This window comes from Pristiophorus japonicus, chromosome 4 (assembly GCF_044704955.1).
Source record: "Pristiophorus japonicus isolate sPriJap1 chromosome 4, sPriJap1.hap1, whole genome shotgun sequence".
Lineage (NCBI taxonomy): Eukaryota > Metazoa > Chordata > Chondrichthyes > Pristiophoridae > Pristiophorus > Pristiophorus japonicus.
In genome coordinates this window covers 311,762,333-311,784,449 of record NC_091980.1, presented here as the reverse complement: position 1 = coordinate 311,784,449, position 22,117 = coordinate 311,762,333, and the positions used below count along the sequence as shown (strand labels likewise).

The 22,117-nt window shown below is 51.1% G+C and overlaps 1 protein-coding gene across 1 annotated transcript in view; it reads right to left on the bottom strand.

Moving 5' to 3' along the window:
• Window positions 1–8,769: 8,769 nt before the first annotated feature.
• The window catches only part of jag2b (jagged canonical Notch ligand 2b), a 238,112-nt gene continuing 224,764 nt past the window's right edge, over window positions 8,770–22,117 (bottom strand). Inside the window, exons 23-26 of the mRNA XM_070879688.1 lie at window positions 20,743–20,991; window positions 14,569–14,700; window positions 11,556–11,712; window positions 8,770–10,156 (exon numbers count right to left, since the gene is read on the bottom strand). Of these exons, the coding sequence (XP_070735789.1) occupies window positions 9,780–10,156; window positions 11,556–11,712; window positions 14,569–14,700; window positions 20,743–20,991 (915 nt within the window). The 3' untranslated portion in view covers window positions 8,770–9,779. The remainder of the gene's footprint in view (window positions 10,157–11,555; window positions 11,713–14,568; window positions 14,701–20,742; window positions 20,992–22,117) is intronic.

The window sequence follows — 22,117 nt, the reverse complement described above, 5'->3', positions numbered from 1 at the left end:
GCATCAACAAATCTCTGCGGGTAGAGAATTCCACAGGTTAACAACTCTCCGAGTGAAGAAGTTTCTCCTCATCTCGGTCCTAAATGGCTTAGCCCTTACCCTAAGACTGTGTCCCCTGGTTCTGGACTTCCCCAACATCGGGAACATTCTTCCCGCATCTAACCTGTCCAGTCCCGTCAGAATCTTGTATGTTTCTATGAGATCCCCTCTCATCCTTCTAAACTCCAGTGTATAAAGGCCCAGTTAATCCAGTCTCTCCTCATATGTCAGTCCCGCCATTCCGGGAATCAGTCTGGTGAACCTTCGCTGCACTCCCTCAATAGCAAGAACGTCCTTTCTCAGATTAGGAGACCAAAACTGAAGACAATATTCCAGGTGAGGCCTCACCAAGGCCCTGTACAACTGCAGTAAGACCTCCCTGCCCTTTACTCAAATCCCCTCGCTATGAAGGCCAACATCCTGTCATGTATGTAACCTCTATGTAACACAACTGCAATACTGTATCTACTTAAGCAATGCACACCTTGACCACAGGGGGTGAACTTGTGGGAGACACTCCTTACCTGGTCATCCAGGTATATAATGGGAGGTCCCACACAGGGTCATCACTTCTTGGTCCTGTGAATAAAGGTTCAGGTCATAGAGTGACCTTGTCCATAGAATATGCCGCGTGTGGGTTTTGTGCCATTGAGTAAGGACATTACATTGGCGACGAGAAACGGGAATCAACGACCCACGAGAATGGCCACCGGCAGCACAGAGGAACGGTACTGTGTTGGTGAGGACTGGGACGATTTCATTGAGAGGCTCCAGCAAAGCTTTGTCACGAAAGACTGGCTGGGAGATGCAGCGGCCGACAAGCGAAGGGCCCATCTGCTGACCAGCTGCGGACCGAAGACTTACGCGCTCATGAAGGACCTACTAGCACCCGAAAAGCCGGCGGACAAAACCTTTGAAGAGCTCAGCAAACTAATCGGTGATCACCTCAAACTGGCGAGCAGCATACACATGGGCCGATACAGATTCTATACCCACCGACGTCGTGAAGGACAGAGCATACCGGACTTCGTTGCGGACCTCCGGCGTTTGGCCAGCCTCTAAGTTCACAGATGCCTGCAGGGGGGAGATGTTAAGGGACTTCTTTATCGAGGGCATCGGTCATGCGGGGATTTTCCGAAAGTTAATTGAGACCAAGGACTTGATTTTGGAAGCGGCGACGTTGATGGCTCAGACTTTCATGGCGGGGGAGGGGGGAACCAAAATAATATATGCGCGCAATTCTGCTCATAAACGCGACTCAGAGCCCCGCAGGCAGGCAAGGGCAGTTCGACACAACCCAGACAGCAATCGACCCCAGAGCAGGTTTTCAACAGAGACAATGACAGGCTGAACGGACATTTACGCCATCACAGTGGACAATGTGGTCCGGGATGGGGCCATTGACACCCACTAACAGGGTACTCAAGGGCAGTCAAAGGGACAATCAGCGAGGAATTCCGGGTCATAGCTCCTTTGTTCACAACAATGGGAATCTCAGTTCATGCTGGAGGTGTGGGGGCAAACACTCTGCCAGGACTTGCAGGTTTCAACAATTTGTCTGCAGAATTTGCAACCTCACTGGCCATTTAGCTCGAATGTGCAGGAAGCCTGTAACCAGGCTAATTTATAAGGCGGATGGACCAGAAGATGATTCTGTGAGGCAGGATGACTCTGGGGGCAAATCAATGGACGCTGAAGTTCATGTGGTAAACATTCACAGCTCATGTACCAAAACGGCACCAATGATGAAGGTTTTATTAAACGGAATCCCTGTACGCATGGAGCTGGACACGGGGGCCAGCCAGTGACTCATGAGCGTTCAACAATTCAAAAAGCTATGGCCACTCAAAGCCAGTAGACCCAAACTAGAACACATTGAGACACAACTACGGACGTATACCAAATAAATCATTTCAATACTAGGCAGTGCAATGTTGGCAGTCACACACAATGGATCAGTGAACCGGCTGCCGCTCTGGATTGTCCCAGGCAATGGTCCCGCACTGTTGGGGAGGAGCTGGCTCGCTGAGATGAACTGGAAATGGGGGGGGGGGGGGGGGGGAATGTGCACACAATGTCATCTGTGGAGCGAAGCTCGTGCTCACAGGTCCTACAACAATTTGAATCACTATTCCAACCTGGCGTCGGGACGTTCAAAGGTACCAAATTAGTGATACGCATCACCCCGGACGCCAGACCAGTGCACCACAAAGCCAGAGCTGTATGTGATGCGTGAGAAAATTGAGAGCGAATTGGACAGTTTGCTGAGAGAGGGCATCATCTCGCCCATTGAATTCAGCGACTGGGCGAGCCCCATCGTTCCCGTCCTAAAAGCGGGTGGTTCGGTCAGGATCTGTGGCGACTACAAGACCACTATCAATCGGGTGTCCCTACAAGACCAATACCCGCTCCTGAGAGCGGAGGATCTTTTCGCCACGCTGGCAGGCGGCAAGCTGCTTACCAAGTTGGATCTCACTTCAGCCTACATGACCCAGGAACTGGCCGACGAATCTAAACTACTGACCACCGTCACCACGCACAAGGGACTGTTCGTTTACAACAGGTGCCCATTTGGCAGTCGATCAGCGGCCGCAATTTTTCAAAGAAACATGGAAAGCCTGCTTAAATCCATTCCTGGAACAACCGTATTTCAGGACGACATCCTCATCACGGGTCGTGACACCGAGGAACACCTCCACAACCTGGAGGAGGTGCTACGCCGACTGGACCGGGTAGGCCTGCGACTCAAGAAGTCTAAATGTATGTTTTTGACTCCTGAGGTTGAGTTCCTGGGCAGGAGGGTTGCTGCAGATGGGATTCGATTTGACGAGCGCCCAGGCCCGGCAACACATCGGAGTTGCGGTCATTTCTGGGACTCGAACTATTTCGGGAACTTTCTGCCGAACTTAAGCACGTTGTTGGAGCCGCTTCACGTGCTCCTGCGTAAGGGTTGTGATTGGTTTTGGGGGGACTGTCAAGAACGGGCTTTCAATCGGGCGCGGAACCTACTTTGTTCAAATAAGTTATTGATCCTGTACGACCCCTGTAAGAAATTGGTTTTGACATGTGATGCATCATCCTATGGGGTTGGGTGCGTGTTGCAGCAGGGCAATGCTGAGGGTCAACTACAACCTGTGGCTTATGCCTCAAGGTCACTCTCTCAAGCGGAACGGAATTATGGGATGGTTGAGAAGGAGACACTCGCATGTGTCTATGGGGTTAAAAAAAAATGCATCAGTACCTTTTTGGCAGGAGGTTCGAATTAGAAACGGACCACTAGCCGCTAACATCCCTGTTGTCAGACAGCAAGGCTGTCAATGCCAATGTGTCAGCCCGCATACAGCGATGGGCTCTCACGCTGGCTGCTTATGATTACTCCATCTGGCACCGGCCCGGCACTGAAAATTGCGCTGACGCAATCAGCAGGCTTCCACTGGCCACCACTGAGGGGGTAGCGGAAGAAAGCGCTGAGATGGCCATTGGTGCCTTTGACAGCGCAGGCTCCCCCATCACAGCACGCCAGATCAAAATCTGGACCAACAGAGATCCCCTCCTATCCCTGATTAAGAAAGGTGTCCTGACTGGGGATTGGGCGCCCGCACACGGAAATGCCCTGAGGAGGTCAGACCGTTCTACAGACGGATGGATGAGCTCTCCATCCAAGCTGACTGCCTATTATGGGGCAGCTGGGTAGTTATGCCCCAGAGGGGCAGCAAGGCATTCATCAGGGAACTCCACAGCGACTATCCAGGCATCGTGCTGATGAAGGCCATTGCCCGGTCACATGTATGGTGACCGGGAATTGACTCAGACCTGGAACACTGCGTTCGCAGGTGCACGACGTGTGCCTAGCTGGGTAATGCCCCAGGGAGGTCCCGCTCAGCCCGTGGCCCTGGTCACGCATTCACGTAAACTACGCGGGCCCATTCATGGGAAAAATGTTTCTCACTGTGGTAGATGCGTACTCGAAATGGATCAAGTGCATCATTTTGAATTCGTACACGACATTCACCACTGTGGAGAGTCTACGTGCGATCTTTGCAACCCACGGCTTGCCGGACATCCTTGTTAGCGATAATGGCCCATGTTTCATGAGCTACGAATTCTGGGAGTTCATGTTGGGCAATGGCATCAACCATGTCAGGACAGCATCATTCAAGCCGGCCTCCAATGGCCAGGCGGAACATGCGGTCCAAATCAGTAAGCAAGGCATGCTCAGGATTCAAGGACCCTCTCCCTTCAATGCCGCCTATCGAACCTCCTGCTGGCCTATAGGTCCCGACCACACTCGCTCACAGGGGTCCCACCCGCTGAGCTACTTATGAAATGAACACTCAAAACTCGGTTGTCCCTCATTCACCCAGTCCTGACCGACATAGTTGAGGGCAAGCGCCAGTCCCAAAACGAGTACCATGACCGTAATGCGAGGGGGAGATGCATAGAAATAAATGACCATGTATTTGTTCTCAATCACACCGTGGGGCTCAAATGGCTTGAGGGCACTGTAATAGACAGAGAGGGGAACAGGGTCATAGTGGTTAAACTTAACAATGGGCAGATATGCCGTAAGCATCTGGACCAAGTAAAAAAAAGGTTCAGCATAGACACTGAGGAACCTGAGGAAGATCATGAGATGTTGCTCACACCACCGCCAGTGAACGAGCAACAAGAACATTCACCAGCATGCACAGTCCCTGCGGTCAACCCGGAATCACCACAGGTGACAGACACTCACGCCAAGGCTCAACAACCAGAGCCCCAACTGCGGCGCTCCACGAGGGAGCGTTGAGCCCAATAAGACTTGGGGGGGGCAGGGGGTGATGTCATGTATGTAACCTCTATGTAACACCACTGCAATACTGTATATACTTAAGCAATGCTCACCTGGATCACAAGGGGTGAACTTGTGGGAGACACTCCTCACCTGGTCACCCAGGTATATAAAGGGGAGGTCCCACGCAGGGTCATCACTTCTTGGTCCTGTGAATAAAGGTTCAGGTCATGGAGTGACCTTGTCCATAGAATGTGCCTCGTGTGGGTTTTGTGCCATTGAGTAAGGACATTATACATACCATTTGCCTTCTTCAACACCTGCTGTACCTGCATGCCAACTTTCAATGACTGATGTACCATGACACCCAGGTCTCGTTGCACCTCCCCTTTTCCTAATCTGCCGCCATTCAGATAATATTCTGCCTTCGTGTTTTTGCCCCCAAAGTGGATAACCTCACATTTATCTACATTATACTGCATTTGCTCACTCACCTAAACCTGTCCAAGTCACCCTGCAGCCTCTTAGCATCTTCCTCACAGCTCACACCGCCACCCAGTTTAGTGTCATCTGCAAACTTGGAGATATTACACTCAATTCCTTCATCTAAATCATTAATATATATTGTAAAGAGCTGGGGTCCCAGCACTGAGCCCTGCGGCACTCGACTAGTCACTGCCTGCCATTCTGAAAAGGACCCGTTTATCCCGACTCTCTGCTTCCTGTCTGCCAACTGGTTCTCTATCCACGTCAGTACATTACCCCCAATACCATGTGCTTTAATTTTGCACACCGATCTCTTGTGTGGGACCTTGTCAAAAGGCTTTTTGAAAGTCCAAATACACCACATCCACTGGTTCTCCCTTGTACCCTCTACTAGTTACAGAAAGTAGAATGTGGGAGGCCGGCCAGGAGTGCGTTGGAATAGTCAAGTCTAGAGGTAACAAAGGCATGGATGAGGGCTTCAGCAGCAGATGAACTGAGGCAGGGCCGGAGACGGGCGATGTTACGGAGGGGGAAATAGGAGGTCTAAGTAATAGTGGGGGTCCGTGGTCGGCAGCACATCTCGGGGGGTCAAAGATGACACCATGGTTGCACAATGTCTGGTCTGCATTAAGCCATACCCTCCCCTCCCCCAAAGAATAAAAAAACCACGAGACACACTGGGAGACGTTAATATAAAACGCTTTAATAAATAGTTATTTTTTTTGAAAGTTATCTCTAAGAACATGTCAAACAAAATGCACTAAATGAACAGAGGACTTTTGCAAGGCAACGCAAGCGTCCTTATACAAAAAAATTACAACTTTATTCTGAGTCCGTACATAAATTGTTCTTGTCATTTTCTTTTTAATAATCAGCCAGCCTGTATTTTTTTTTTTAATTTTTCACCCCGTTTCTTCGAACGAGATTATTTTTCCAGCCTCTCGCCGTGCGGTCGACATCAATAAACGTGCAACGTGATTCAGAAACAAAAGCTCATCCATAATTCAGAAAGAAAATGTCACAGCTTGCTCATTAGGTATTCAATATCAAAATGAAGCAAAAGCCCATATATATATATATATTTTATATGTTTTCTTAAAATATATATTATATATATATACACATACACACTTATATATGTGTATATATTATATATATACCCTGCAGCAGCTTAGTCTGAGGGGGTGGGGGGTTTTGGTTGGGTGAATGATGGTCTTGACTGAACCCAAATTAATTTGTAATAAAGTTTAGCAAAAACCAGAAGTATTGACTCCATTTCTCCGTTTCGAATTGAAACCATTTCTCCTCAGTCAGGGTAACTTGTCGCAGGGTAGAATATATTCACAACCACTTTTTTTGGGGGGTAAGCCATTTTTTTGTGTGGCGTTACCTACTATTTTCTGTATTGGAACAAAAAGCAAAAATGTGTTTTTTTTAATTATTTAAAAAAAAATGATATAAATTGTTCCCTTCATTCTTTTCTCTGCTCGAAGCAGAAATATATTCTCTTGATGCAAAAACAAGGCTTGTCTATCAGAGAGCTGGCAGAGAGTGAAAAGCAGGGGCGGGGAGGAAGGAGAGAGAGAGAGAGAGAGAGAGAGAGAGAGAGAGAATAGGAGACTGTTTCTCTACTCTCCTGTACAATCTGCTCCGTAACATTCCTAGGCCAGAATCAAACACTCTATGTAACAATGGGAGTTGGGATAATGGGGACGAGAGGGGGGGGGGGGGGGGGGGGAACACTGAGGGGTAGGTCGACCTATTTCTGCCCTGTCTAGACATTTTAAAAGGGATGCCTGGGCATGCACAGAATGGTTCGATCACACTGCCCGTAAACATAAAAATGTCTGTTTAATGTCTGCACCAGTCTCTCTTGTTTTTAAATTAAAAAATGACCATGTGTTGGTAAAGTGAATTGGACATTTTTTTTTAATGATTTAGTAGAGGGTGTGCACATGGGCCCAATTCTCCTCCTACGACCCCCCCACCCCCAACATTTCACACACATGCAGTCGGGCTTTGCTTCCTGAAAATCCTTTTTTTTTTAAATTTAAAAAGGAAAGAAATCTCCAACTTTGGAAAATAATTTTCGAGCTTGGTCTCCAAAGATCGAAATTCAAGCTCCTGTTCACTGCTGCCCCCGAAATCAGGCCGGGGGAGGTCCCGGAATGGAGGTGGTGATGGTAATGTGTCGGGAGGAGGGTGACACAGAATCAGAATCGCAAGCACGCCAAATCTATGTACAGTTTGGGATTGACTTTTTTTTGTATGAGCTTCACATGTAAAGAGACCAACATGTTCTGAACATCAGGCAGATGTGAAATAAGAGATTTCCAATGGAAAGACTAGAGTAAGGTGTGTGTGTGTGTGTGTGTGTGTGTGTGTGTGCACGCATGTGAGAGAAAAATGCCATCAAAATTCCCTTTCTTCAACATAAATTAAGGAATGGCATTTAAACAAAAAAACTTGAATTAATATCTGTTTTAAGTTATTCAATCAAATATACACAGATTCCTTAAGTATATACATATGTACAAAAACTTTGATCATACACTTACAATTGTTTATTTAATTATGGGACAGTAAGGATGGTACATAGTTCACCTTGTATGTATATATATGTATATATACACACACACATATATATATATATATAAAAATCAAATCAGCAGGACAGTCTTTGTCAGTTGCTATAGCAATCCAACCTCCAGGCACTTGCCACACCACTCCAATACTATAATCACTCCCGGGCAGCGGTGAACTAACAGCAGGGTCATTCAGCTGGCTGCCCATTTGTGGGATCGCACTGTGCACAAACACAAGGGTGCCACTACGCCCACCCAATGTTCACCGCACTTCAAGGTAACTCGCCACGAGAAGCTTCTTTCCAGGCGTGTTCGAGATGTGTTTCAGCGCTGTAGAAACTCACGTCTTTCCAAGGACCGACAGCACAAGGCACTTTAGATTTGTGGCGTTTTTCTGAAGAGAAATTTTGTTCCCCCCCGCTGCCACTTTTGCTGAACGCAGTTTGATGAGGCTGTTTATCCCTCCTCCCCCACATCCCCCTCTCCTCCCATATCCCCCACCGCTGCCCATATCCCCCACCGCTGCCCATATCCCCCACCGCTGCCCATATCCCCCACCGCTGCCCATATCCCCCACCTCTGCTCCCCTATCTCTGCCCATATCCCCCACCTCTGCCCATATCCCCCACCTCTGCTCCCCTATCTCTGCCCATATCCCCCACCTCTGCTCCCCTCTCTGCCCATATCCCCCACCTCTGCTCCCCTATCTCTGCCCATATCCCCCACCTCTGCTCCCCTATCTCTGCCCATATCCCCCACCTCTGCTCCCCTATCTCTGCCCATATCCCCCACCTCTGCTCCCCTCTCTGCCCATATCCCCCACCTCTGCTCCCCTCTCTGCCCATATCCCCCACCTCTGCTCCCCATTAAGATACAAAGTCTTGGGGACCACTCCCCCTGTATTCTATCAACACAGACTCATCAACTATTCCTTCAGTGCGACAACTGCCGAGCAGCGACGAGTTCTCGAACCGATCGTACAGCAGCTCCTCTTTTTCTCAGCACCGCCACCCCCACCCAATATATAAAATGGCTTCCTTTCTCTTTCTCCTCCCCCCCCAAAGTCTGGTGAGCTAGCAACTTCCCAGAAGCAGCCAGGAGAAATCCCGGAGAGCAACGTGCCCAATCGAGCGAGAAGGGGAGAACATGGGACGTGAGTTCGACCCTGATACTACCCTACAACTCCCCACTGCCCCATCCCTCCCTCCACAAACTAAAACCAACCCAACGGTAGGAAACCACGTCACAAGCGCAGAGAGAAAACTGTTGTTCGGTGAAGTCAGGTGAAAGGTCATCAAACACCACAGGTCAGGGTTCATCGATGGCCTTCAGCCAGGAACATACAAAGAAAACTACGCTAAGGTACTACAAAAAAAAGCCACAAAAAATCCCGATGTAAACAATTTTGTTTTGTTTAAAACAGGAGGAGGATGCTTAATAATAACAAAAAAAATTATCTCCATTCCTCCTTCCCCGTTGCTGAGGGACGCAAAAGGTGCCCCCCACCCCCCCCCATTAGCTTTCCTGAGGAAAGAAAAAAAAAAACAATATAGCAACTGGCAAAGAGATCAGGACATTGAACAAGTCACAAATAATTTATACAAGATTTAAAGAGACAATTGGTAAATAATGCTCTATTCACACACCAAAAGGAAGGAGACACTGATTGACCACAAAGACTTCGATAGATGGTTTCCAGTCTTCACAGGACAAGGAGGCAACGAGGAATTCATCTTAATTTCCCCACCCCTCTCCCTTTCTCTCGCGCTCTCTTTTTTTTAAAAAAAAAACTGTAGGCACAAAACAAGGCTGCGGTTTGTTCATACAGAAAGGTCCTTACCTCCTTCATGGTTTGACGTGTTCACATTTTTCAGGCAGCGGTTGTCCCTCTTGCCCGTTCAATGTGGCTGTTTGGCTGGAGTCAATTGCGAGGAGTTGACGTGGCCTTTTGCTGGCAAGAATGTAATTGTACACCTTTGTGAGGGGCACTTGTCCACGCCCAACTCCTCCTCCGCCTCCTCGGCCGCCGTCAGAGTCCGGCTGTGGGGGGCCATTAAATTTTTGCATTCGTACGGAATGTCTTTGTTGCTGCAGGGTTTATCGATGGGGTTCCTGATGGGCTTCAGGGGCTCCCACTGATTGTTCAAGGGGTCCTCCGTGGGCGAGCGGGTCCTCTCCCGCTCTTTCCTCCGCTTCCGGGTCCACCACACACAGATGATGATGCAAATCAGCCAGACCATGCCGAAGGCCACGCTCAGCACTGGGACCAAGTACGCTGCACAAACCAGAATAATGGATGGGGGCGATGGAGGAATAAGTTTAAAAACTGCCATTGAATGTTTAGTGAAAAGACGACAATAACTTTAATTTCTATAGCGCCTTTCACGATCTCAGGATGTCTTAGACAATTATATACTTTTGAAGTGCTGTAATGTAGGAAACGCACCAGCCCATTTGTGCACAGCAAGGTCCCAAAACAGCACTGAGATAAATGTCCAGATAATCTGTTTTAGTGATGTTAGTTCACAGCTACATAATAGCCGGGACACCGGGGAGAACCAGGACCCCGTCTGCCCCTGCTTTTTGAAATAGTGCCATGGGATCTTTTAAGTCCACTTGAGGGGGCAGACGGGGCCTCGGTTTATCGTCTCACCCGACTGATGGCAGCTCCGACAGCACGGCGCTCCCTCAGCACCGCCCCTCCGACAGCGCGGCGCTCCCTCAGCACCGCCCCTCCGACAGCGCGGCGCTCCCTCAGCACCGCCCCTCCGACAGCACGGCGCTCCCTCAGCACCGCCCCTCCGACAGCGCGGCGCTCCCTCAGCACCGCCCCTCCGACAGCGCGGTGCTCCCTCAGCACCGCCCCTCCGACAGCGCGGCGCTCCCTCAGCACCGCCCCTCCGACAGCACGGCACTCCCTCAGCACCGCGCTCCCTCAGCACGGCGCTCCCTCAGCACCGCCCCTCCGACAGCACGGCGCTCCCTCAGCACCGCCCCTCCGACAGCGCGGTGCTCCCTCAGCACCGCCCCTCCGACAGCACGGCGCTCCCTCAGCACCGCCCCTCCGACAGCGCGGCGCTCCCTCAGCACCGCCCCTCCGACAGTGCGGCGCCCCCTCAGTACTGCTCCTCCGACAGTGCAGCACCCCCTCAGTACTGCCCCTCCGACAGTGCAGCGCTCCCTCAGTACCGCCCCTCCGACAGTGCAGCGCTCCCTCAGTACCGCCCCTCCGACAGTGCGGCGCTCCCTCAGCACGGCGCTCCCTCAGTACTGCCCCTCCGACAGTGCAGCACCCCCTCAGTACTGCCCCTCCGACAGTGCAGCACCCCCTCAGTACTGCCCCTCCGACAGTGCAGCACCCCCTCAGTACTGCCCCTCCGACAGTGCAGCACCCCCTCAGTACTGCCCCTCCGACAGTGCAGCACCCCCTCAGCACCGCCCCTCCGACAGTGCGGCGCTCCCTCAGCACTGCCCTGGCAGTGTGTCAGCGTGGACTATGGAACTCGAGTCTCTGGAGTGGGACTTGAACCCCGAACATTCTGACACAAGAGATGCTGAGGCATGGCTAACGTCTGGACACAGAGGACTTGGCTTCAGTCTAACAACATGGAGCCAGACAGAACCACGAGCAACAAGCAGCCAGGTCACATCAGTAATCGAGCAGTGGTCGTTACCTGGCTGGGAAGGAGGAACGTACGCCGTCTCTATTTTCACTTCGATTACTGCAAGCATCACGGTGCTGTTTTGTCGTTTGGTGACACTGTCGACTATCTTTGTAACTGCCTCTCTAATCAGAGTCCCCTCCTGGTCCTCGTTCTGTTGGGTAAATGACTGGGGGAAGGGGGGGAGGGAACAGAGAATAGATGAAACTCATTCTTGGAAGGTTTTGCAAACAGAGAAAAGGCCATTAAACAGCAGGAGTCAACAGGCGACTCAATCGCGAGGGCATCAATCACAGCCAAGCCCAATCTCCCCGCACACACTTTGACAGTGATTGGGAGCAGGAATCAACATCCTCCTCTCTAATCCAGAGGGGCCAAAGCAAACGGTATTGGCCCTGCTGAGACCAGCCAACTGAGCAGAGATTGGGAACTTGGCCGAGGACCTTCTGTATTGCTCACTTACCTGCTGGGTAAACGCACGGAGACATCAGGAGACCTTGGTCTCTCTCGGCTCCGGTGTCTGCTTTTCACAGCCCCTTTACTTGCACGGCAAGTAATGTACAGACAGACAAGACCAATTTCAGGTTGAGGCACAGAGGGAAAGTAATGAAAGTAGGGTCCCCACCATCATCTTCACCCAATTTATTCCGTTTCTCGTGCAGTGCTGCTTTGTACCAGATGGGTAGAACAACAAATTGTATTTAAATAGTGCCTTCAGTGTAGTAAAATGTTCCAAGGCACTTCACAGCAGTGGTATAAAACTAAATTTGACACTGATCCACACAAGGAGAAATTACAGCAGGTGACCAAAGAGGTAAGTTTTAAGAAGCATCTTAAAGGGAGGAGAAAGGGGTAGAGAGGTTTAGGGATGGAATTCCCAAGCTTGGGGCCTTGGCAACAGAAAGCACGGCCACCAATGGTGGAGCGATTAAGATCAGGAATGCTCTCATGAGGCCAGAATTGGAGGAGCGCAGATATCTCAGGTTGGAGGGGGGGCGTGGTTGTAAGGCTGGAGGAGATTACAGAGATAGTGAGGGGCGAGGCCATGGAGGGATTTGATAACAAGGATGAGAATTTTAAAATTGCTTCACCAGGAGCCAATGTAGATCAGTGAGCACAGGGGTGATGGGTGAGCAGGACTTGGTGCGAGTTAGGACACGGGGCAGTGAGCACAGGGGGTGATGGGTGAGCGGGACTGGGTGCGAGTTAGGACACGGGGCAGTGAGCACAGGGGTGATGGGTGAGTGGGACTGGGTGCGAGTTAGGACACGGGGCAGTGAGCACAGGGGGTGATGGGTGAGTGGGACTTGGTGCGAGTTAGGACACGGGGCAGTGAGCACAGGGGGTGATGGGTGAGCGGGACTTGGTGCGAGTTAGGACACGGGGCAGTGAGCACAGGGGTGATGGGTGAGCGGGACTTGGTGCGAGTTAGGACACGGGGCAGTGAGCACAGGGGGTGATGGGTGAGCGGGACTTGGTGCGAGTTAGGACACGGGGCAGTGAGCACAGGGGTGATGGGTGAGCGGGACTTGGTGCGAGTTAGGACGGGGCAGTGAGCACAGGGGGTGATGGGTGAGCGGGACTGGGTGCGAGTTAGGACACGGGGCAGTGAGCACATGGGGTGATGGGTGAGTGGGACTTGGTGCGAGTTAGGACACGGGGCAGTGAGCACAGGGGGTGATGGGTGAATGGGACTTGGTGCGAGTTAGGACACGGGGCAGTGAGCACAGGGGGTGATGGGTGAGCGGGACTTGGTGCGAGTTAGGACACGGGGCAGTGAGCACAGGGGGTGATGGGTGAGCGGGACTGGGTGCGAGTTAGGACACGGAACAGTGAGCACAGGGGGTGATGGGTGAGCGGGACTTGGTGCGAGTTAGGACACGGGGCAGTGAGCACAGGGGGTGATGGGTGAGCGGGACTTGGTGCGAGTTAGGACACGGGACAGTGAGCACAGGGGGTGATGGGTGAGCGGGACTTGGTGCGAGTTAGGACATGGGGCAGTGAGCACAGGGGGTAATGGGTGAGCGGGACTCGGTGCGAGTTAGGACACGGGGCAGCAGAGTTTTGGATGAGCTTAAGTTTACGTCGGTTAGAACGAGGGAGGCCAGCCAGGAGTGCGTTGCAGTAGTCAAGTCTAGAGGGACTTGGGACATTTACTACGTGAAAGGCGCTATTTAAATACAATCACTAAGTGGATTTCAGAAAATTTGCACATCTAATGTCAAAGGAAAGATCTTCAAGGACCAAGAGCTCCCTGCCTCAAATTGACAACTTAATGGGGTCCTTAGAGGGATATACGACAGACAGCTCCATAAAGGACTCACTTGTCTTCAAGTTCCCAGGCTTGATGGAGGGTACATGCCCATAAACTTCAGCCAGTCTTTTCTCCCCACAGATGCTTTCATTACAGGATCGATAAAGTATACCTGAAACAATCCTTTCCTATAGGCCAGAGCGGCAGGACAAGAGGACACAGGGTCAGGGCAGTGAAGACCACGTTTAGGCGGGACACCAGGAAGCATTTCTTTACACAGTTGGGATGGACTGTCAGGAGGGGTGCCCGAGGTCAGGGCACTGGGAATCATTCAAGAAACAGTGAGGTGCTGCAATGGGAAGATGGTTGGTGGGGCGGGGAGGGGCCGAAGTATTCTAGACGGAAGAGGTGCCCATGGGCTGAAGGAGCTTCTTCATTCAAACCCAAAGGAGATGGAATTACCATTGCATCCATAGGAGCGCAGGTCATTCAGCCCCACGTGCCTGTTCCGCCATGCAATTAGATCACGGCTGGTCTGTATCGGGCTTGCGCATGATGCGATAAAAGCAGTGCTGTCCTGAGACAGGAAAAACGAAGAAGAGAACGTCACACGTTTCTTCCAAAGAAAGATTCTACCAACAAAAGCCAGCACCGACCCTGCCCGCAGCTGAACTGAACGAGTGCCAATGGGCTTGAAGCTTGTGGTCCCATTTGGTCACATGCACGACTTAGCAGGAGGAGCCCAACAATTCGAGCAAGAGGGTTACTTACGATGGCCACTTCCACAGCGCTGTCGGTGGTGTTGGCGAGGTCACACAGCATAAACAGAGTCCGCTCTTTGGAAAGGCTGCGCAGCACGGGTAGATACCTCAGTTCCGAGCAGATGTATTGCACAGTGATGCCCTGGGGAGAAGAGTTTGAAGATAACTCTGGGGATGTCCAGGTGAATCCCTGCGTAACTCACATTCACAGCAAACCACACGACTAATCCATCAACATTTCTCAAGCAAAAATAGAAATCTTTCTGTACGTTTAATCCCTGAAGTTCAGGGGGCTCATGATACAGGTTCTATGCTGCACTGTGCCATACGTTTGTTAGAGAACCGAGCATATGATTTCACCACTCTGACATGTCCCAAAAACTCAACAGGAACAGGAGTGGGCCATTCCATGCAGTGTCACCCTCTGAAAGAACAGGAGCAAGCCCAATGTCACCAACCATTCAGCCCCTCGAGCCTGTTCCGCCATTCAATTCGATCATGGCTGACCATGTACAGTAGACACCTCAAGTTGCTGGAGAAATACCAGCGATGTCTCCGCAAGCTCCTACAAATCCCCGGGAGGACAAACGCACCAACGTTAGCGTCCTCGGCCAGGCCAACATCCCCAGCATTGAAACACTGACCACACTTGATTAGTTCCGCTGGGCAGGCCACATAGTTCACATGCCAGACACGAGACTCCCAAAGCAAGCGCTCTACTCGGAACTCCTTCACGGCAAACGAGCCAAAGGTGGGCAGAGGAAACGTTACAAGGACACCCTCAAAGCCTCCCTGATAAAGTGCAACATCCCCACTGACACCTGGAAGTCCCTGGCCCAAGACCGCCCTAAGTGGAGGAAGTGCATCCGGGAGGGCGCTGAGCAGCTCGAGTCTCGTCGCCGAGAGCATGCAGAAATCAAGCGCAGGCAGCGGAAGGAGCGTGCGGCAAACCAGTCCCACCCTCCCCTTCCCTCAGCGATTATCTGTCCCACCTGTGACAGGGACTGTGGCTCTCGTATTGGACTGTTCAGTCACCTAAGGACTCATTTTAAGAGTGGAAGCAAGTCTTCCTCGATTCCGAGGGACAGCCTATGATGCTGATTGATACGTCCTTGCTACACAGTATAAATGCACACGAGGCCCATGCTTGAGAGGTCAGTCTGTGACCTGTCCTTTATTCCTTAGCACTCAAGTGATGAAGGTGGGTGGAGCTTCCCCTTTTATACCTGAAGGTCCAGGTTAGGAGTGTCTCCCACCTAGTGGTCAGTGTTCTCACAGTGTACAACTTAGGTCAGTTTATACATGGTTTACAATGCTGGTTGAATACATGACATCACCTTCCCCCCCCAAAGTCTTATTGGGATCACAGGTTGAGTCTCTGGTGGTTTACGCTCCCTTGTAGAGCGCCTGAGTTGGGGCTCCGGTTGTTGGGCGCTGGCCTGAGTGTCTGCTGTTTGCAGTGCCTCAGGCCTGTCCGGACTGCCCACAGTGACTGGGCTCTCCTCCCTTTGGTTCCGGTGTTCGGTCACCTGTGGTGGAGTGAACTCTATATCATGTTCTTCCTGTTTCTTCTATAGGGTTGCTGAATCTCCTTTTTGTTTGATCCACATGTTTGCGGCAGATTTGTCCATTGGTAAGTTTAACTACCAGAATCCTATTTCCCTCTTTGGCAACCACAGTGCCTGCGAGCCATTTGGGCCCTGCAGCATAGTTGAGGACAAAAACAGGATCATTTACATCAATACATCGTGCCCTCGCATTCCTGTCATGGTAGTGATATTGTGACTGGCGCCTGCTCTCGACAATTTCTTTCATGGGGTGTAGAAGGGATAATCGGGTTTTGAGCGTCCTTTTCATTAGTAGCTCTGCGGGTGGAACCCCTGTGAGCGAGTATGGTCGGGATCTATAGGCCAACAGGAGGCGTGATAAGCGGCTTTGTAGGGAACCCCCTTGGAATCTGAGCATCCCCGTTTGATTATCTGCACTGCTCGTTCTGCCTGGCCGTTTGAGGCCGGCTTGAACGGTGCCGTTCTGACATGGTTAATTCCATTGCCTGCCATGAAGTCCTGGAATTCAGTGCTTGTGAAGCACGGGCCATTGTCGCTGACCAAGATGTCCGGTAGACCATTGGCGGCGAACATTGCCCATAGACTTTCTACCGTGGCAGAGGATGTGCTTGAATTTAAAATGTCACACTCGATCCATTTGGAGTAGGCGTCTACTACAACCAAAAACATTTTCCCTATGAAAGGACCTGCGTAGTCCACATGGATGCGTGACCAAGGCTTGTCGTGCCATGGCCAGGGGCTAAGGGGGGCTTCCCTGGGCGCATGGCCCAGCTGGGCACACGTGTTGCACCTGCGAACACAATGTTCTAGATCTGCGTCTATTCCCTGGCCACCAAACGTGTGACCTGGCAATTGCCTTCATCGTGACAATGCCCGGGTGCCCATTGTGGAGTTCTCTGATGAACACCTCTCTGCCCATCTGGGGCATGACTACGCGGTTTCCCCACAGTAGGCAATTGGCCTGAATCGAGAGTTCATCCTTGCGCCTGTGAAATGGTTTAAATTTCTCAGGGCATGCCCTGCACGTGGCTGCCCAGTCCCCATTCAGGACACATTTCTTGACCAGAGACAATAGCGGGTCTCTATTTGCCCAGACTTTAATCTGATGGGCTGTCATGGGTGAGCCTTCGCTTCCGAAAGCTTCAACAGCCATGACCATCTCAGCACCATGCTCGGTAGCCCCCTCAGTGGTGGCTAGTGGGAGCCTGCTGGGTGCATCGGCGCAGTTTTCGGTGCCCGGTCTGTGCCGAATTGTGTAGTCATAGGCGGCTAACGTGAGCGCCCACCTCTGTATGCGGGCCGATGAGTTTGCATTTATGGCCTTGTTGTCGGCCAAAAGGGGCGTTAGGGGTTTGTGATCTGTCTCCAGCTCAAATTTCTTGCCAAACAGGTACTGGTGCATTTTCTTTACCGCATATACACATGCGAGCGCCTCCTTTTCTACCATCCCGTAGCCCCTTTCTGCCTGGGACAGACTCCTGGAGGCATAAGCTACCGGCTGTAACTGACCCTTGGCATTGACGTGCTGCAACACACACCCGACACCATAGGACGACGCATTGCACGTTAACACAAGTTAACAGATTGTTGGAACATAACAAATTGTGTGTTCTATTAAAAGCCCTTTCCTGGCTGTCCCCCCCAGACCCATTCGCGACCTTTGCGTAGGAGCACGTGTAGCGGCTCTAGCAGCGTGCTCAATTTGGGAAGAAAGTTACCAAAATAGTTCAGGAGCCCCAGGAACGAACGCAGCTCCGTCGTGTTACGGGGTCTGGGTGCTCTCTGGATCACTTCCGTCTTGGATGCAGTAGGGCTGATCCCGTCTGCTGCTACCCTCATCCCCAGGAATTCTACCTCTGGAGCTCGGCAGACGCACTTCGCCTTTTTCAGTCGCAGACCTACCCGGTCCAGTCTGCGTAGCACCTCCTCCAGGTTGTGGAGGTGTTCTTCAGTATCGTAACCCGTAATGAGGATGTTGTCCTGAAAAACCACCGTCCCTGGAATCGACTTGAGGCGGCTTTCCATATTTCGTTGGAAGATCGCGGCGGCCGAGCGAATCCCGAACGGACATCTGTTGTACTCAAACAACCCCTTGTGTGTCGTGATGGTGGTCAGCTTCTTCGACTCACTCACCAGCTCCTGGGTCATGTAAGCTGAGGTCAGGTCCAATTTTGAAAAAGGTTTGCCACCGGATAGCGTCGCAAAGAGGTCCTCCGCTCTCGGTAGCGGGTACTGGTCTTGGAGTGACACCCAATTGATGGTGGCCTTGTAATCGCCACATATCCTGACCGACCCATCTGCCTTGAGCACCGGCACAATCGGGCTCGCCCAGTCACTGAATTCGACTGGCGAGATGATGCCTTCCCTCAACAGGCAGTCCAATTCGCCTTCTATCTTTTCCCGCATCACGTACGGCACCGCTCTGGCCTTGTGGTGTACTGGTCTGGCGTGCGGGTTTATGTGAATCACTACCTTGGCCCCCATGAAAGTGCCAATGCCGGGTTGAAATAATGAGTCAAATTTGTCCAGGACCTGTGAGCATGATACTCGCTCCACAGAGGAAATTGCATTGACATCGCCCCATTTCCAGTTCATGACAGCAAGCCAACTCCTCCCCAGTAGTGCGGGACCGTCCCCTGGGACAATCCAGAGTGGCAACCTGTTCTCCGAATCTTTGTGGGTCACGACTACCGTGGCGCTGCCTAGCACCGGAATGATCTGCTTTGTGTAAGTCCGTAGCTGTGCATCAATCGGTGATAATTTTGGCCTCCTGGCCTTGGATGCCCACAACTTTTCGAACTGTTTGATACCCATCAGGGACTGGCTGGCACCCATGTCTAACTCCATTGATACTGGGATGCCATTGAGGAGCACTTTCATCATTATCAGTGGCGTCATGGTGTATGAACTGTATACGTGCTCCACATGAACTCGCTGAACTTCAGCTTCCAGCGATTTCCCCCAGTGTCCATTTCTGCAATTTCTGCAGGTATTTTGCTCATCTCTGCAAACTTCGGCTGAATGTATGCCTCCACACCTCCAGCATGAGTTGCGGTTTGAAACAAAAGGTCCCTTGCCAGTCGATCGTCCCTGACTGCCCCTGTTATTGTCCTTGAGTGCACCATTAACAGGTGTTGATGGCCCCATTACTGGCCGCATTGTTCCTTGCAATGGCGTGAATCGCTGTTCAGCTTGCCATTGTCTCTGTCGAACTCCCCCTCTGGGTTCGACTACATGTTGGGGCATGCCTGACTGCCCTTGTCTGCCTGGAGAACTGTGTGCTGCTTTAACAATGTTGAATCTCTGTCCCAACCATTCCTTAACACAGTACCTCTCGTCTGTTCTGCTAGTGGCCATGCTCACGTGGTTTAAATCCCAGTTTCTTGTCGCCATTGATACGTCCTTACTACACAGTATAAATGCACACGAAGCCCAAGCTTGAGAGGTCAGTCTGTGACCTGTCCTTTATTCCTTAGCACTCAAATGATGAAGGTGGGTGGAGCTTCCCCTTTTATACCTGAAGGTCCAGGTTAGGAGTGTCTCCCATCTAGTGGTCAGTGTTCTCACAGTGTACAACTTAGATCAGTTTATACATGGGTTACAATGCTGGTTGAATACATGACACTGATGATGGCTGGTCCATTTACCCACCTTGGTTCCATATCCCTTGATACCCTAATGCAACAAAAATATATCCATCTCAGATTTGAAAGCTTCAATTGTCCCAGCATCCACAGCCTTTTGGGAGGAGATAGTTCCAGATGAACACGACCCAGTGTGTGGAAAAAATGTGTCCCTCCTAAATGGCCTGATTTTAATTTTATTATGTCCCTTGTTCTCGATTTTCCCTTCAGAGGAAAGAGTTTCGCTCCATCTACCCTGTCAAATCCTTTTAACATTTTAAACCCGCTGATCAGACCACCCTACAATTTTGAATGCGTTAGCTGGGTTCCTCTATACCGGCCGCTAAAGAAGCCCTCATTTCACCAGTGATGGACTTTTATTTCCCTTCCTATCGCCTGGAGTGAGAGCTATGCTCCAGACCAAAAGGAATGGGGTCGGCACGGCCCAATCCCATTCCACACAAGACCACAATGGGGATTAGAGACGACTTTCATCACATCTCCCCAGGGTGGATAGAACAGATATCCCAAAGGGTGGGTGAGGGGGTCACATCCAACCCGGTCCCAACAAAAATAATTAACACAACCGATGACTGCCCCAAAATTCCTTGTACCTGTACACAGTTCCCCTTACCCTGTGTACCTGTATACAGTCCCCCTTACCCGTGCACCTGTACACAGTCCCCATTACCCCGTGCACCTGTACACACAGTCCCCATTACCCCGTGCACCTGTACACACAGTCCCCCTTACCCAGTGTACCTGTACACACAGTCCCCCTTACCCAGTGTACCTGTACACAGTCCCCCTTACCCTGTGTACCTGTACACAGTCCCACTTACCCCGTGCACCTGAACACAGTCCCCCTTACCCAGTGTACCTGTACACAGTCCCCCTTACTTCGTGCACCTGTACACAAAGTCCCCCTTACTCCGTGCACCTGTACACAAAGTCCCCCTTACCCCATGCACCTGTACACACAGTCCCCCTTACCTTTGGAATCTTTGCCATGTTGAAGATGAGCGTGATCTTTGCACAATTATTGTCCAGTTGCCCCGCGTTGGGCTGGCACTTGGAGTTGATGGGTAGAGCGTTGAAGGGGTTACACTCCCCCCAGTCAGTGCAGGGAGGGGAGAAACACTTCAGCCATGGGCCAACCTGGCACTCCTGGGCCTCCGGGCACATGAAGTTTTGGTGGCCAGGCCTTTCACGCAACAAGCAGGATTTCTGGCCGCACCATACCTGTTGACACAAACACAAACCCCTTGTGGGTCAGCACACCAGTTTAACAAAACGGTTAATACGAGCCAATAATCAGTCATTATTAAACTCCCTGTGCTTCATGCGAGTGCACAGCTGGTCAACATTGCAAAGCTGTTGACTTCAGGATGTCCCAAAGCACTTTACAGCCAATGAAGTACTTGAAGTGTAGTCACTGTCGTAATGCAGGAAATGTGGCAGCCAATTTACGCATTTTTTGGTGATATTGGTTGAGGGATAAATATTGGCCAGGACACAGTAGAACTCTTCGAAATAGTGGCCGTGGGATGCTTTACATCCACCAGAGAGGACAGACGGGGCCTCGGTTTAACGTCTCGATTGTCAGCCTAGATTTTGTGCTCAAGTCTCCGGAGTGGGATTTGAACCCACAACCTTCTGACTCAGAGACAAGAGAAGATACCCACTGAGCCAAGACTAACCTTTGTTACCCTTTTACCCACAGTAACAAACTGACCCAAGCTAAGTATTCACGGTGGCCAATGGATAAACACCAGAGGTCTCCCAATTGGAGGGTTAGGAGTAAGCAATGGTCAGGTGGAACTTTTACACTCAGAGCTATCAGGGAAGCAGGCAGTTGAAGCAGAATTGTGTGCTATGTTTTTAACCTGCATAATTGCAAACTTCATTAAGGCTGTTCGAGAGAGAGAACTGGATGCTTTGTGAGACCGTGCAAGAGAAAATGATCAACAACTGAGGGATATGGTGGGTAGCCAGAGTTGACATCTGATTGAGGTTTATAACCTAAGATATAGGAGCAGGAGTCGGCCACACAGCTCCTCGAGCCTGCCCCGCCATTCAATAGGATCATGGCTGATCATCTACCCCAACTCCACTTTCCCACCCAATCCCTCCATCCCTCGATTCCAAAAATCTATCTATCCCAGCCTTGAATATACTCAGACTCAGCTTCCACAGTCCTCTGGGGCAGAGAATTCCAAAGATTCACAACCCTAAATGAAGAAATTCCTCCTCATCTCAGTCCGAAATGGCTGCCCCCTTATCCTGAGACTGTGACCCCTGGTTCTAGACTCTCCAGCCCGGGGGAAACACCTCTCAGCATCCACCCTGTCAAGCCCCATCAGAATCT